This window comes from Coregonus lavaretus (genome assembly GCF_964263955.1).
Source record: "Coregonus lavaretus genome assembly, contig: HAP1_SCAFFOLD_1437, whole genome shotgun sequence".
Taxonomy (NCBI): domain Eukaryota; kingdom Metazoa; phylum Chordata; class Actinopteri; order Salmoniformes; family Salmonidae; genus Coregonus; species Coregonus lavaretus.
Window position 1 is genome coordinate 25,824 of NW_028164123.1, and position 10,950 is coordinate 36,773.

General features: G+C 48.6%; 1 protein-coding gene across 1 annotated transcript; it reads left to right on the forward strand.

Moving 5' to 3' along the window:
• Nucleotides 1-356: 356 nt before the first annotated feature.
• On the forward strand, nt 357-9,308 carry LOC311117435 (muscarinic acetylcholine receptor M3-like; the record flags this gene model as incomplete). The annotated part of the gene is made up of 4 exons (XM_084192367.1): nt 357-379; nt 6,727-6,930; nt 7,091-7,241; nt 7,553-9,308. The coding sequence occupies 4 exons, from the start codon at nt 357-359 to the stop codon at nt 9,137-9,139; spliced, it is 1,965 nt and encodes a 654-aa protein (XP_084048493.1). The 3' UTR covers nt 9,140-9,308.
• Between the last annotated feature and the right edge of the window lie 1,642 nt (nt 9,309-10,950).

Below are 10,950 nucleotides of genomic sequence, written 5' to 3' on the forward strand. Positions count from 1 at the left end.
GTCAGACTCCAGGGCCTGTATTCACAAAGTGTCCCAGAGTGCTGATGTCCACTACCGGTCAGAAGGCTTTAGAACACCTGCTCATTCCAGGGTTTTTCTTTATTTTTACTATTTTCTACATTGTAGAATAATAGTGAAGACATTATGGAATCATATAGTAACCAAAAATGTCTGGATAAGAGCGTCTGCTAAATGACTAAAAATGTAAAAAAGAAAAAAAAAGAAATTAAAACTAGATTTTAGCTCATCTTGCTCTGGCTAACATTAGTTGTTGATCTTGTTGTTGTTGATGTGCATAACTGAGGGAGAGAGAGAGAGCCTACCTTTTCATGGTTGTTTGATCAGTAGGACTGTAAATGTCACGTTCGTTCATCGACGGGTCAGACCAAGGCGCAGCGTGATATGCATACATGTTTATTTGGAACGAATAAACAAGCGACAAAACAACAAACTAAACGAAACGTGACGTCCACGGTACACAAACAACATACCTCACACGGAACAAGATCCCACAACCCACTAGTGCCAATAGGCTGCCTAAGTATGGTCCCCAATCAGAGACAACGAGCGACAGCTGCTTCTGATTGGGAACCACACCGGCCAACATAGAAATAGACATACTAGAACTACAACATAGAAATACACAACATAGAAACTACACACCCTGACTCAACATATACGAGTCCCCTGAGTCAGGGCGTGACAGTACCCCCCCCCCCCCAAAGGTGCGGACTCCGACCGCGCAACATAAACATAACAGGGTAGGGGCCGGGTGGGCATTCCACCTCGGAGGCGGATCCGGCTCAGGGCGTGACGACCTCTCACTCTTCGCCTCCCTGTTGTGCCCCTGGTCTGGTCTGGACCTCGGCGCGTTGCTTCCCCTCTCCTTCCTCCCACTATACTCCAAGCCCTGTCTGGACCCTGGTGTGGGAGACCCCGAACCTGGAGAGGGGCTGACGTCTGGGTCTGGATTGGAGCCGCTGACCGGAGCTGGACCGGACACCGGTGGAGCGGACTTCTCAGGCTCCGGACTGGAGCCGCTGACCGGAGCTGGACTGGGCACCGGTGGAGTGGACTACTCTGGCTCCGGAGTGGAGCCGCTGACCGGATCTGGACTGGACCCCGGTGGAGCGGACTGCTCTGGCTCCGGAGTAGAGCAGCTGACCGGTGCCGAACCGGGCACCGGTGGAACAGGCACGGGCCGTGCCGGACTAGACACACGCACCACTGTCTTGGTGCGAGGGGCAGGAACAGGCCGGGCTGGCGACGCGCACTACTGGCTTGGTGCGAGGAACAGGAACAGGCCGGACCGGGCTAGCGACACGCACCACTGGCTTGGTGCGAGGGGCAAAAACAGGCCGGGCCGGGCTGGCGACGCGCACCACTGGCTTTGTGCGAGGAATAGGAACAGGCCGGACCGGGCTGGCGACGCGCACCACTGGCTTGGTGCGAGGGACAGGAACAGGCCGGGCCGGGCTGGCGACGCGCACCACTGGCTTGGTGCGAGGGGCAGGAACGGGCCGGGCCATACTGGGAACACGCACCACTGGCTTAGTGCGGGGAGCAGGAACGGGCCGGACCGGACTGGCGACACGCACCACTTGCTTGGTGCGAGGGGCGGGACTGGGTTCCTTTATTAACCCCCGCTCCTTCTGCTGCCTAACCAGCTCCTCTCGCCGTGCCTCTACACCTTCCTTCTGCTCCCTCTGAACCAATGGCCCCCGTAATCTGGTGGCCTCCTCTCCTAACCAGCAGATCCGCCCTGTTGCGACCTCCTGCTGCCTTGTCGTCCACCCCGTGTGCCCCCCCAAAATGTTTTCTTGGGGTTGCCTCTTGGGTCTCCGTCGTCGGCACTCCTCTTCCTGTGAGGACTCCTCCGGGAGCCCCCACGAGTTAGGGAACAGAAACTCATCGTCGTCGTCATCCTCCGACTCCTCAGTATAAAACTGTTCCCACTCCTCTTCCCAAGGTCGTAGGGACCCAATCTGAAAACCAACTTCTCTCTCGCTCCCCGACCACCCCTTTAGCCCCCCATTTTTTTTCTTCTTGGGGCTGTCTCTCGGGCTTCCTCCTCGACCAGCGTCCTCTGTGTTGCCGTTGCTCCTCTCCTGCCTGGGCATCTACCTTCGCCCATGGCCCTTTCCCCGCGAATATCTCTTCCCATGACCACAATTTGCCCACCTGTGACATGGCAATTCGCTCTTCCTGGGCACGCTGCTTGGTCCTTGTTTGGTGGGATCTTCTGTCACGTTCGTTCATCGACGGGTCAGACCAAGGCGCAGCGTGATATGCATACATGTTTATTTGGAACGAATAAACAAGCGACAAAACAACAAACTAAACGAAACGTGAAGTCCACGGAACACAAACAACATACCTCACACGGAACAAGATCCCACAACCCACTAGTGCCAATAGGCTGCCTAAGTATGGTCCCCAATCAGAGACAACGAGCAACAGCTGCCTCTGATTGGGAACCACACCGGCCAACATAGATCTAGACATACTAGAACTACAACATAGAAATACACAACATAGAAACTACACACCCTGACTCCACATATACGAGTCCCCTGAGTCAGGGCGTGACAGTAAAGTTCCCAAATGTAAGAGGACTCCCGTGGTATTTCTATATTTGCAGAAATCCATTCAGGTGTATTTTGTGGCTTTTGGTGAATGCGTTCTAATGATCTAAAGTTGTTGCTACTGATTATAAACACACAGTCCAGTTCAAAGTGAATGATGGCAGGCCCGTGTGGCAAATGGCTTGTTTGCATAAAGGCCTACTGTAGCTCTGATTGGCTATGGTGCACCGGTCTGTGTAGACTCCGGTCCTGGACAAGACAGGGACCACGCAGCTGTCATACCGCTCAGGAAGGAGACGCATTCTGTCTCCTAGAGATTAACGTACTTTGGTGCAAAAACAGCAAATAAATCCCAGAACAACAGCAAAGGACCTTGTGAAGATGCTGGAGGAAACAGGTACAAAAGTATCTATATCCACAGTAAAACGAGTCCTATATCGACACATGTAATATAATATAACTGTTTGGCCATAAGGACCATTGTTATGTTTGGAGGATAAAGGGGGTGGCTTGCAAGCCGAAGAACACCATCCCAAACATGAAGCACGGGGGTGGCAGCATCATACTGTGGGGGTGCTTTGCTGCAGGAGGGACTGGTGCACTTCACAAAATAGATGGCATCATGAGGAAGGGAAATTATGTGGATATATTGAAGCAACATCTCAAGACATCAGTCAGGAAGCTTGGTCGCAAATGGGTCTTCCAAATGGGCAATGACCCCAAGCATACTTCCAAAGTTGTGGCAAAATGGCTTAAGGACAACAAAGTCAAGGTATTGGAGTGGCCATCACAAAGCCCGGACCTCAATCCTATAGAAAATTTGTGGGCAGAATTGAAAAAGCGTGTGCGAGCAAGGAGGCCTACAAACCTGACTCAGTTACACCAGCTCTGTCAGGAGGAATGGGCCAAAATCTATCCAACTTATTGTGGGAAGCTTGTGGAAGGCTACCCGACACATTTGACCCAAGTTAAGCAATTTAAAGGCGATGCTACCAAATGCTAACTGAGTGTATGTAAACTTCTGACCCACTGGGAATGTGATGAAAGAAATAAAAGCTGAAATAAATCATTCTCTCTACTATTATTCTGACATTTCACATTATTAAAAAAAGTGGTGATCCTAATTGACCTAAAACAGGGAATTTTTACTAGGATTAAATGTCAGGAATTGTGAAAAACTGAGTTTAAATGTATTTGGCTAAGGTGTATGTAAACTTCCGACTTCAACTGTATGTAGTGGTAAGTGTGATTAATAGACTATACAGTGCATTCAGAAAGTATTCAGACCCCTTGACGTTTTCCACATTTTGTTACGTTACAGCCTTATTCTAAAATGGATGAAATTGTTTTTCCCCCTCATCAATCTACACACAATGCCCCATAATGACATAGCAAAAACAGGTTTTTAATGTTTGCAAATGTATAAAACCATTTTTTAATCATATTTACATAAGTATTCAGACCCTTTACTCAGTACTTTGTTGAATCACCTTTGGCAGCGATTACAGCATCAAGTCTTCTTGGGTATGACGCTACAAGCTTGGCACACCTGTATTTGGGGAGTTTCTCCCATTCTTCTCTGCAGATCCTCTCAAGCTCTGTCAGGTTGGATGGGGAGCGTCACTGCACAGCTATTTTCAGGTCTCTCCAGAGATGTTCGATCGGGTTCAAGTCCGGGCTCTGGCTGGGCCACTCAAGGACATTCAGAGACTTGTCCCGAAGCCACTCCTGCGTTGTCTTGGCTGTGTGCTTAGGGTCGTTGTCCTGTTGGAAGGTGAACCTTCGGCCCAGTCTGAGGTCCTGAGCGCTCTGGAGCAGGTTTTCATCAAGGAGTCCCTGACACATACGTCTCGTGTCTGAGCCGTTGAATTGCGATTCAACTTTATCTCTGTACTGATGTTTTGCCTGTTTGATTGCCTTACAGAGGGCATAACTGGAGTGTTTGTATTCAATCATAATCCCAGTCACCTTGCTGTGGTTAAATGCGGTGGTTCGCGCTTTCAGTTTTGCGCAAATGCTGCAATCTGTCCATGGTTTTTGGTTTGGATAGGTTTTAATTGTCACAGTGGGAACAACATCCCCTATACACTTTCTGATAAACTCAGTCAGTGTATATGTCAATGTTATTCTCATAGGCAAACCGGAACATGTCCCAGTCCGTGTGATCAAAACAGTCTTGGAGCATGGATTCCGATTGGTCAGACCAGCATTGAATAGACCTTAGCACGGGTACTTCCTGTTTGAGTTTCTGCCTATAGGAAGGGAGGAGCAAAATGGAGTCGTGATCTGATTTGCTGAAGGGCGGGTAGGGGAGGTCCTTGTAGCCATCCATGAAGGGAGAATAACAATGGTCTAGAGTTTTTGAAGCGCGAGTTCGGCAGGCGATGTGTTGATAGAACTTCGGTAGTGTTTTCCTCAGATTAGCTTTGTTAAAGTCCCCTGCTATAATAAATGCAGCTTCAGGATATGCGGTTTCCAGTTTGCTCAGGGTCCAGTGTAGTTCCTTGAGGGTTGTCGTGGTGTCGGCTTGAGGGGGAATATACACGGCTGGGACTATAACCAAATAAAATTCTCTAGGGAGGTAATGCGTTCGACATTTGATTGTGAGGTATTCTAGGTCGGGTGAACAAAAGGACTTGAGTTACTGTACGTTACCACAATCACACCATGAGTAGTTCATCATGAAACATATGCCTCCACCGTTGGAGATTGTTTGAAGACATCCTATTCCGTATCAGCCCTGTTTGAATCACCTTTTCTATTACTATTTCTATGTGAAAAGCCAGTCTGAATAAATGTCTGAATAAATAACTGCTGTAGTCTACCACCATGACACGTTCTCTCTTCTTTATAACTACCAGTGAGTTCTTTTGGCTGCTGTATTTAACATTCAGCAAACGAGAGCTTGCATCCCAAACAGCGTTTTTAAGGAGAGGCCAGCGGAGCGCAGGTGCTTATTGCGTAAGAGACAGAGGCTATAAGTTAGCTTATTATGCATACGCCTTCATTAATTAGCTAAAGATGAGGCTAATAATTGAATGTATTACCTGAGGTAGTGTAGGACAGCTCTCTCTCTGTCTCTCTCTCTCTCTGTCTCTCTCTGTCTCTCTCTCTCTCTGTCTCTCTCTGTCTCTCTCTCTCTCTCTCTCTCTCTCTCTCTCTCTCTCTCTCTCTCTGTCTCTCTCTCTCTCTGTCTCTCTCTCTCTGTCTCTCTGTCTCTCTCTCTCTCTATCTCTCTCTCTCTATCTATCTCTCTCTCTCTCTGTCTCTCTCTCTCTCTCTCTCTCTCTCTCTCTCTCTCTCTCTCTCTCTGTCTCTCTCTCTCTCTCTCGCTCTCTCTCTATATATATATATTTTTTAATTGCAGCTGCAGAGTCTTAAAACAGCCCATCACTCGAATATCGTTGCTTTAAATCCGTGCCCACGCGTACACTCTCTCATGTCAGTGGCATGTCATTAATAAAGATTGAAAAAAGTAAGGGGCCTAGACAGCTGCCCTGGGGAATGCCTGATTCTACCTGGATTATGTTGGAGAGGCTTCCATTAAAGAACACCCTCTATGCAATACAAAATAATATACACTGAGTGTACTAAACATTAGGAACATTTTCCTACTATTGAGTTGCACCCCCCCCCCCCTTTTGCCCTCAGAACAGCCTAAATTCGTAGGGGCATGACCTCTACAAGGTGTTGAAAGCGTTCCACAGGGATGCTGTCCCATGTTGACTCCATTGCTTCCCACATTTGTGTCAAGTTGGCTGGATGTCCTTTGGGTGGTGGACCATTCTTGAGACACACGGGAAACTGTTGAGCATGAAAAACCCAGCAGCGTTGCAGTTCTTGACACATTCAAACAGGAGCGCCTGACACCTACTTCCATAGCCATTTTTAAAGGCACTGAAATATTTTGTCTTTCCCACTCACCCTCTGAATGGCACATTCCTCAATTGTCTCAAGGCTTAAAAACCCTTCTTTAACCTGTCTCCTCTCCTTCATCTACACTGGTTGAAGTGGATTTAATAATTGACATCAATAAGGGATCACAGCTTTCACCTGGATTCACCTGGTCAGTCTTATGTCATGGAAAAGAGCAGGTGTTCTTTAATGTTTTGTACACTCAGTGTATATGACTTTTATAAAGCCAAAAACAAATTGTATTTTCTCTCCCAGGTGTCTCCAGAATATGCCCTCGGGACGGTAGCACTATGACCTTGAACCCTTCCTCCTCTGCAGACCCCAGTATGTACCTGACCAACAGCTCCCCGGGGATGAGGACCACCATCCTGGGCTTGGGCCTTGTGCTGGACAACGACTTGACTACCAGGGACCTCACCAACCTGACCAGGTTAGAGGTTAGAGGGGTTAGGGTTAGAAACCGAATCCTAGAGCTGACTCTGAACCTCTCCGTGGGGGTCTATGTCTCAGAAAGGCTGGGATAAAGGGAAAATACACATTTCATTGTTTCTGTGACAATTAACAAAGTAATCATCTTCTTCTTCGACCAGCCCGTCCAACGCCTCCCTCCTTGACCCCATGGTGACCTATGACCCTCTGGGAGGTCACACGGTCTGGCAAGTCATCCTGATCGTGTTCTTCACCGGGTCTCTGTCTCTGGTCACCGTCGTAGGAAACATCCTGGTGCTCATCTCCTTCAAGGTACATTGTAGGCCTAGATGAATGTTACATTGTATTATGACTGCCTGTAATTGTTTATAGTGTAAGTAGGCTTGTCCGAGCCAGAACGGCCCACAGGGCAGGAGCATATCTCCTGTTTCTGTAGCGTGAGGTAGCTTGATGGCATGTGTATCACAGGCCGTAATTATTGCAGCGTGCACGTGCCTCAAAACTCTTACTGAATGGTCCACAACATTGTTTTTTAACAGCTTTTAACATCATATGTCTTGTTAATTGATGTTATATTGTGGAGTGACACTTTAATAATAAAATGTTTCTCTTCTCTCTTCCAGGTGAACAAGCAGCTGAAGACGGTGAATAACTACTATCTCCTCAGCCTGGCCTTCGCTGACCTCATCATCGGTACTCTTTCCATGAACCTCTACACCACTTACATCATCATGGACCAGTGGGCTTTAGGGAACTGGGCGTGCGACCTGTGGTTGGCTATCGACTACGTGGCGAGCAACGCCTCCGTCATGAACCTGCTGGTCATCAGCTTCGACCGCTACTTCTCCATAACGCGACCTCTGACTTACCGGGCCAAGAGGACCACCAAGAGAGCTCTGACTATGATCAGCATGGCCTGGTCCGTGTCCTTCGTCCTGTGGGCCCCGGCCATACTCTTCTGGCAGTACATCGTAGGGGAGCGCACTGTGCCTCCTGGAGAATGCTACATCCAGTTTCTCTCGGAGCCTATTATCACCTTCTGCACGGCCATCGCTGCCTTCTACCTGCCGGTCACCATCATGACGGTTCTCTACTGGAGGATCTACAGAGAGACAGAGAACAGGCAGAAGGACCTGGCGGGGCTGAGGGGGTCGGGGGCAGGGAACAAGGCAGGCCATGGGGGCAGCCAGAAGGAGGAGGAGGAGAAGAAGGAGGAGGCCCAGGAAGAGGAGGCTCCCATGGTGCCCAAGACGGGAAGCTCCAGGAGCTGCAGCAGTTACGAGCTTAACCAGGCCGGTCAGAAAGGCTCTGGAGCCAAGAAGACCAGAGGGCGCTTCCGGTTCTGGCCACTGAGTAGGTGGTCCAAGAAGAAGGCGACCACAGTGGGCGGAGAGCCGGAACACAGCAGCTCCGATAGCTGGAACAACAACGAGGGGGGCGGGGCCTCCATGGACCAATCAGATTCTGAGGACGAGGAGGGGGCGACGGAGTCAAGCCGAGCTATCTATTCCATCGTGGTCAACCTGCCGGGGATAAACCCCGCCCCTGGCAACGACCCTAACAATGACCCCCAGCTGACCTCTCCTGAGGACCAGGATGCTACGGAGGAGGACCCTCCCCGGCCACCAGGGGGCGATAATAAGGACAAGAAGACGTCCTCCAATACCAGGAGGGAGAAGGGCGAGAGAGACAAGGAAGACAACAGCTACCAACGCTCCAAGACCCCCGTCACCTCCTCATCCTCCATCCAGAGCCAACCAGGGGACATGTCCTCCACCTCTAAGTCCCCCTCCTCAGCCCCCGTCTCCCTGAAGGACGCAGCCATGGCCAAGCGCTTGGCCTCCAAAGCCAAGAGCCAGATCAGCAAGCGTAAGAAGCAGAGTGTAGTCAAGGAGAAGAAAGAGAAGAAGGCAGCCCAGACCCTCAGTGCCATCTTGTTGGCTTTCATCATCACCTGGACTCCCTATAACATTATGGTGTTGGTCAACACCTTCTGTACTGACTGCATCCCTGAGGCGCTGTGGTCTCTGGGCTACTGGCTGTGCTACGTCAACAGCACCATCAACCCCATGTGTTACGCCATGTGCAACCTGACCTTCAGGAATACCTTCAAGATGATTCTGCTCTGCCGCTGGCAGGACATCAACAAACACAACAAGCCCCAGTTCCAGCAGAGGCAGACGGTCGCCTTCCGCAAGAAGGAGCCCTAGCAGGTGTGATCTCCTGGGGTCTGGGTCAGCTGTAGGCCTCTGTGGGCTCGACAGGTAGTTGTCCAGGGAGATGGACTGGACTTACCAGCCTTTCTCATCGATGCAGACAGAGGTCAATGTTAATACAAAGAACAATGGTAACACCAGGAATAAAATACACAATTATTATAAATTAACTCTGCATCTCTTCCAACTATTGACTTTTTTTTCCCCCACAACTGCCACCAGTTTGGTGCCAAAACATTGACAACAAAGACATATTGACATAGTAAAATAAATACATTTAACAGGACCAATGGTATTCACTAAGTTGGTTTATATTTAGGATAATGTTTTACTGTATTGATTGTGTTGGTGCAGTATAGTGTAATGCCTCTCTGGGCTGCTACAGACCCAGGACTGTATTGGTGCAGTGTAGTGTAATGCCTCTCTGGGCTGCTACAGACCCAGGACTGTATTGATTGTGTTGGTGCAGTGTAGTGTAATGCCTCTCTGGGCTGCTACAGACCCAGGACTGTATTGATTGTGTTGGTGCAGTATAGTGTAATGCCTCTCTGGGCTGCAGTACACTACAGAACCATGGAGGTGAACAAATCCAACCAGCCCTCTGTGTTCCTGTGTTGTTTTCCACCTGTCACAGCAGATCAAAGGGCCAGACAGCAGTGACATGGACAGAATGGACAGAAGGGGAGATTTGATCTGTAGGGCAGTCAACCCAACGGGATATTTATACACGGACGGAAGGGGAGATTTGATCTGTAGGGCAGTCAACCCAACGGGATATTTATACACGGACGGAAGGGGAGATTTGATCTGTAGGGCAGTCAACCCAACGGGATATTTATACACGGACGGAAGGGGAGATTTGATCTGTAGGGCAGTCAACCCAACGGGATATTTATACACGGACGGAAGGGGAGATTTGATCTGTAGGGCAGTCAACCCAACGGGATATTTATACATGGACGGAAGGGGAGATTTGATCTGTAGGGCAGTCAACCCAACGGGATATTTATACACGGACAGAAGGGGAGATTTGATCTGTAGGCAGTCAACCCAACGGGATATTTATACACGGACGGAAGGGGAGATTTGATTTATTTGATTAGATTTTTAGGGCACTCAACCCAACAGGATTTGTACACAAAAAAGGGCTGTCAAATGTATGAGAACATCTGTTGCCTGGTTTTAACTGAACTGTTGCTAGACAGCTACAGAACGTCAACAATCCTACAGAACACATTTACAGAACTTCAACAATCCTACAGAACACATTTACAGAACTTCAACAATCCTACAGAACACATTTACAGAACTTCAACAATCCTACAGAACACATTTACAGAACTTCAACAATCACACAGAACACAGTTACAGAACGTCAACAATCCTACAGAACACAGTTACAGAACTTCAACAATCCTACAGAACACAGTTACAGAACTTCAACAATCCTACAGAACACATTTACAGAACTTCAACAATCCTACAGAACACATTTACAGGACTTCAACAATCCTACAGAACACATTTACAGGACTTCAACAATCACACAGAACACAGTTACAGAACTTCAACAATCCTACAGAACACATTTACAGAACTTCAACAATCCTACAGAACACATTTACAGAACTTCAACAATCACACAGAACACAGTTACAGAACGTCAACAATCCTACAGAACACATTTACAGAACTTCAACAATCCTACAGAACACAGTTACAGAACTTCAACAATCACACAGAACACAGTTACAGAACGTCAACAATCCTACAGAACACAGTTACAGAACGTCAACAATCCTACA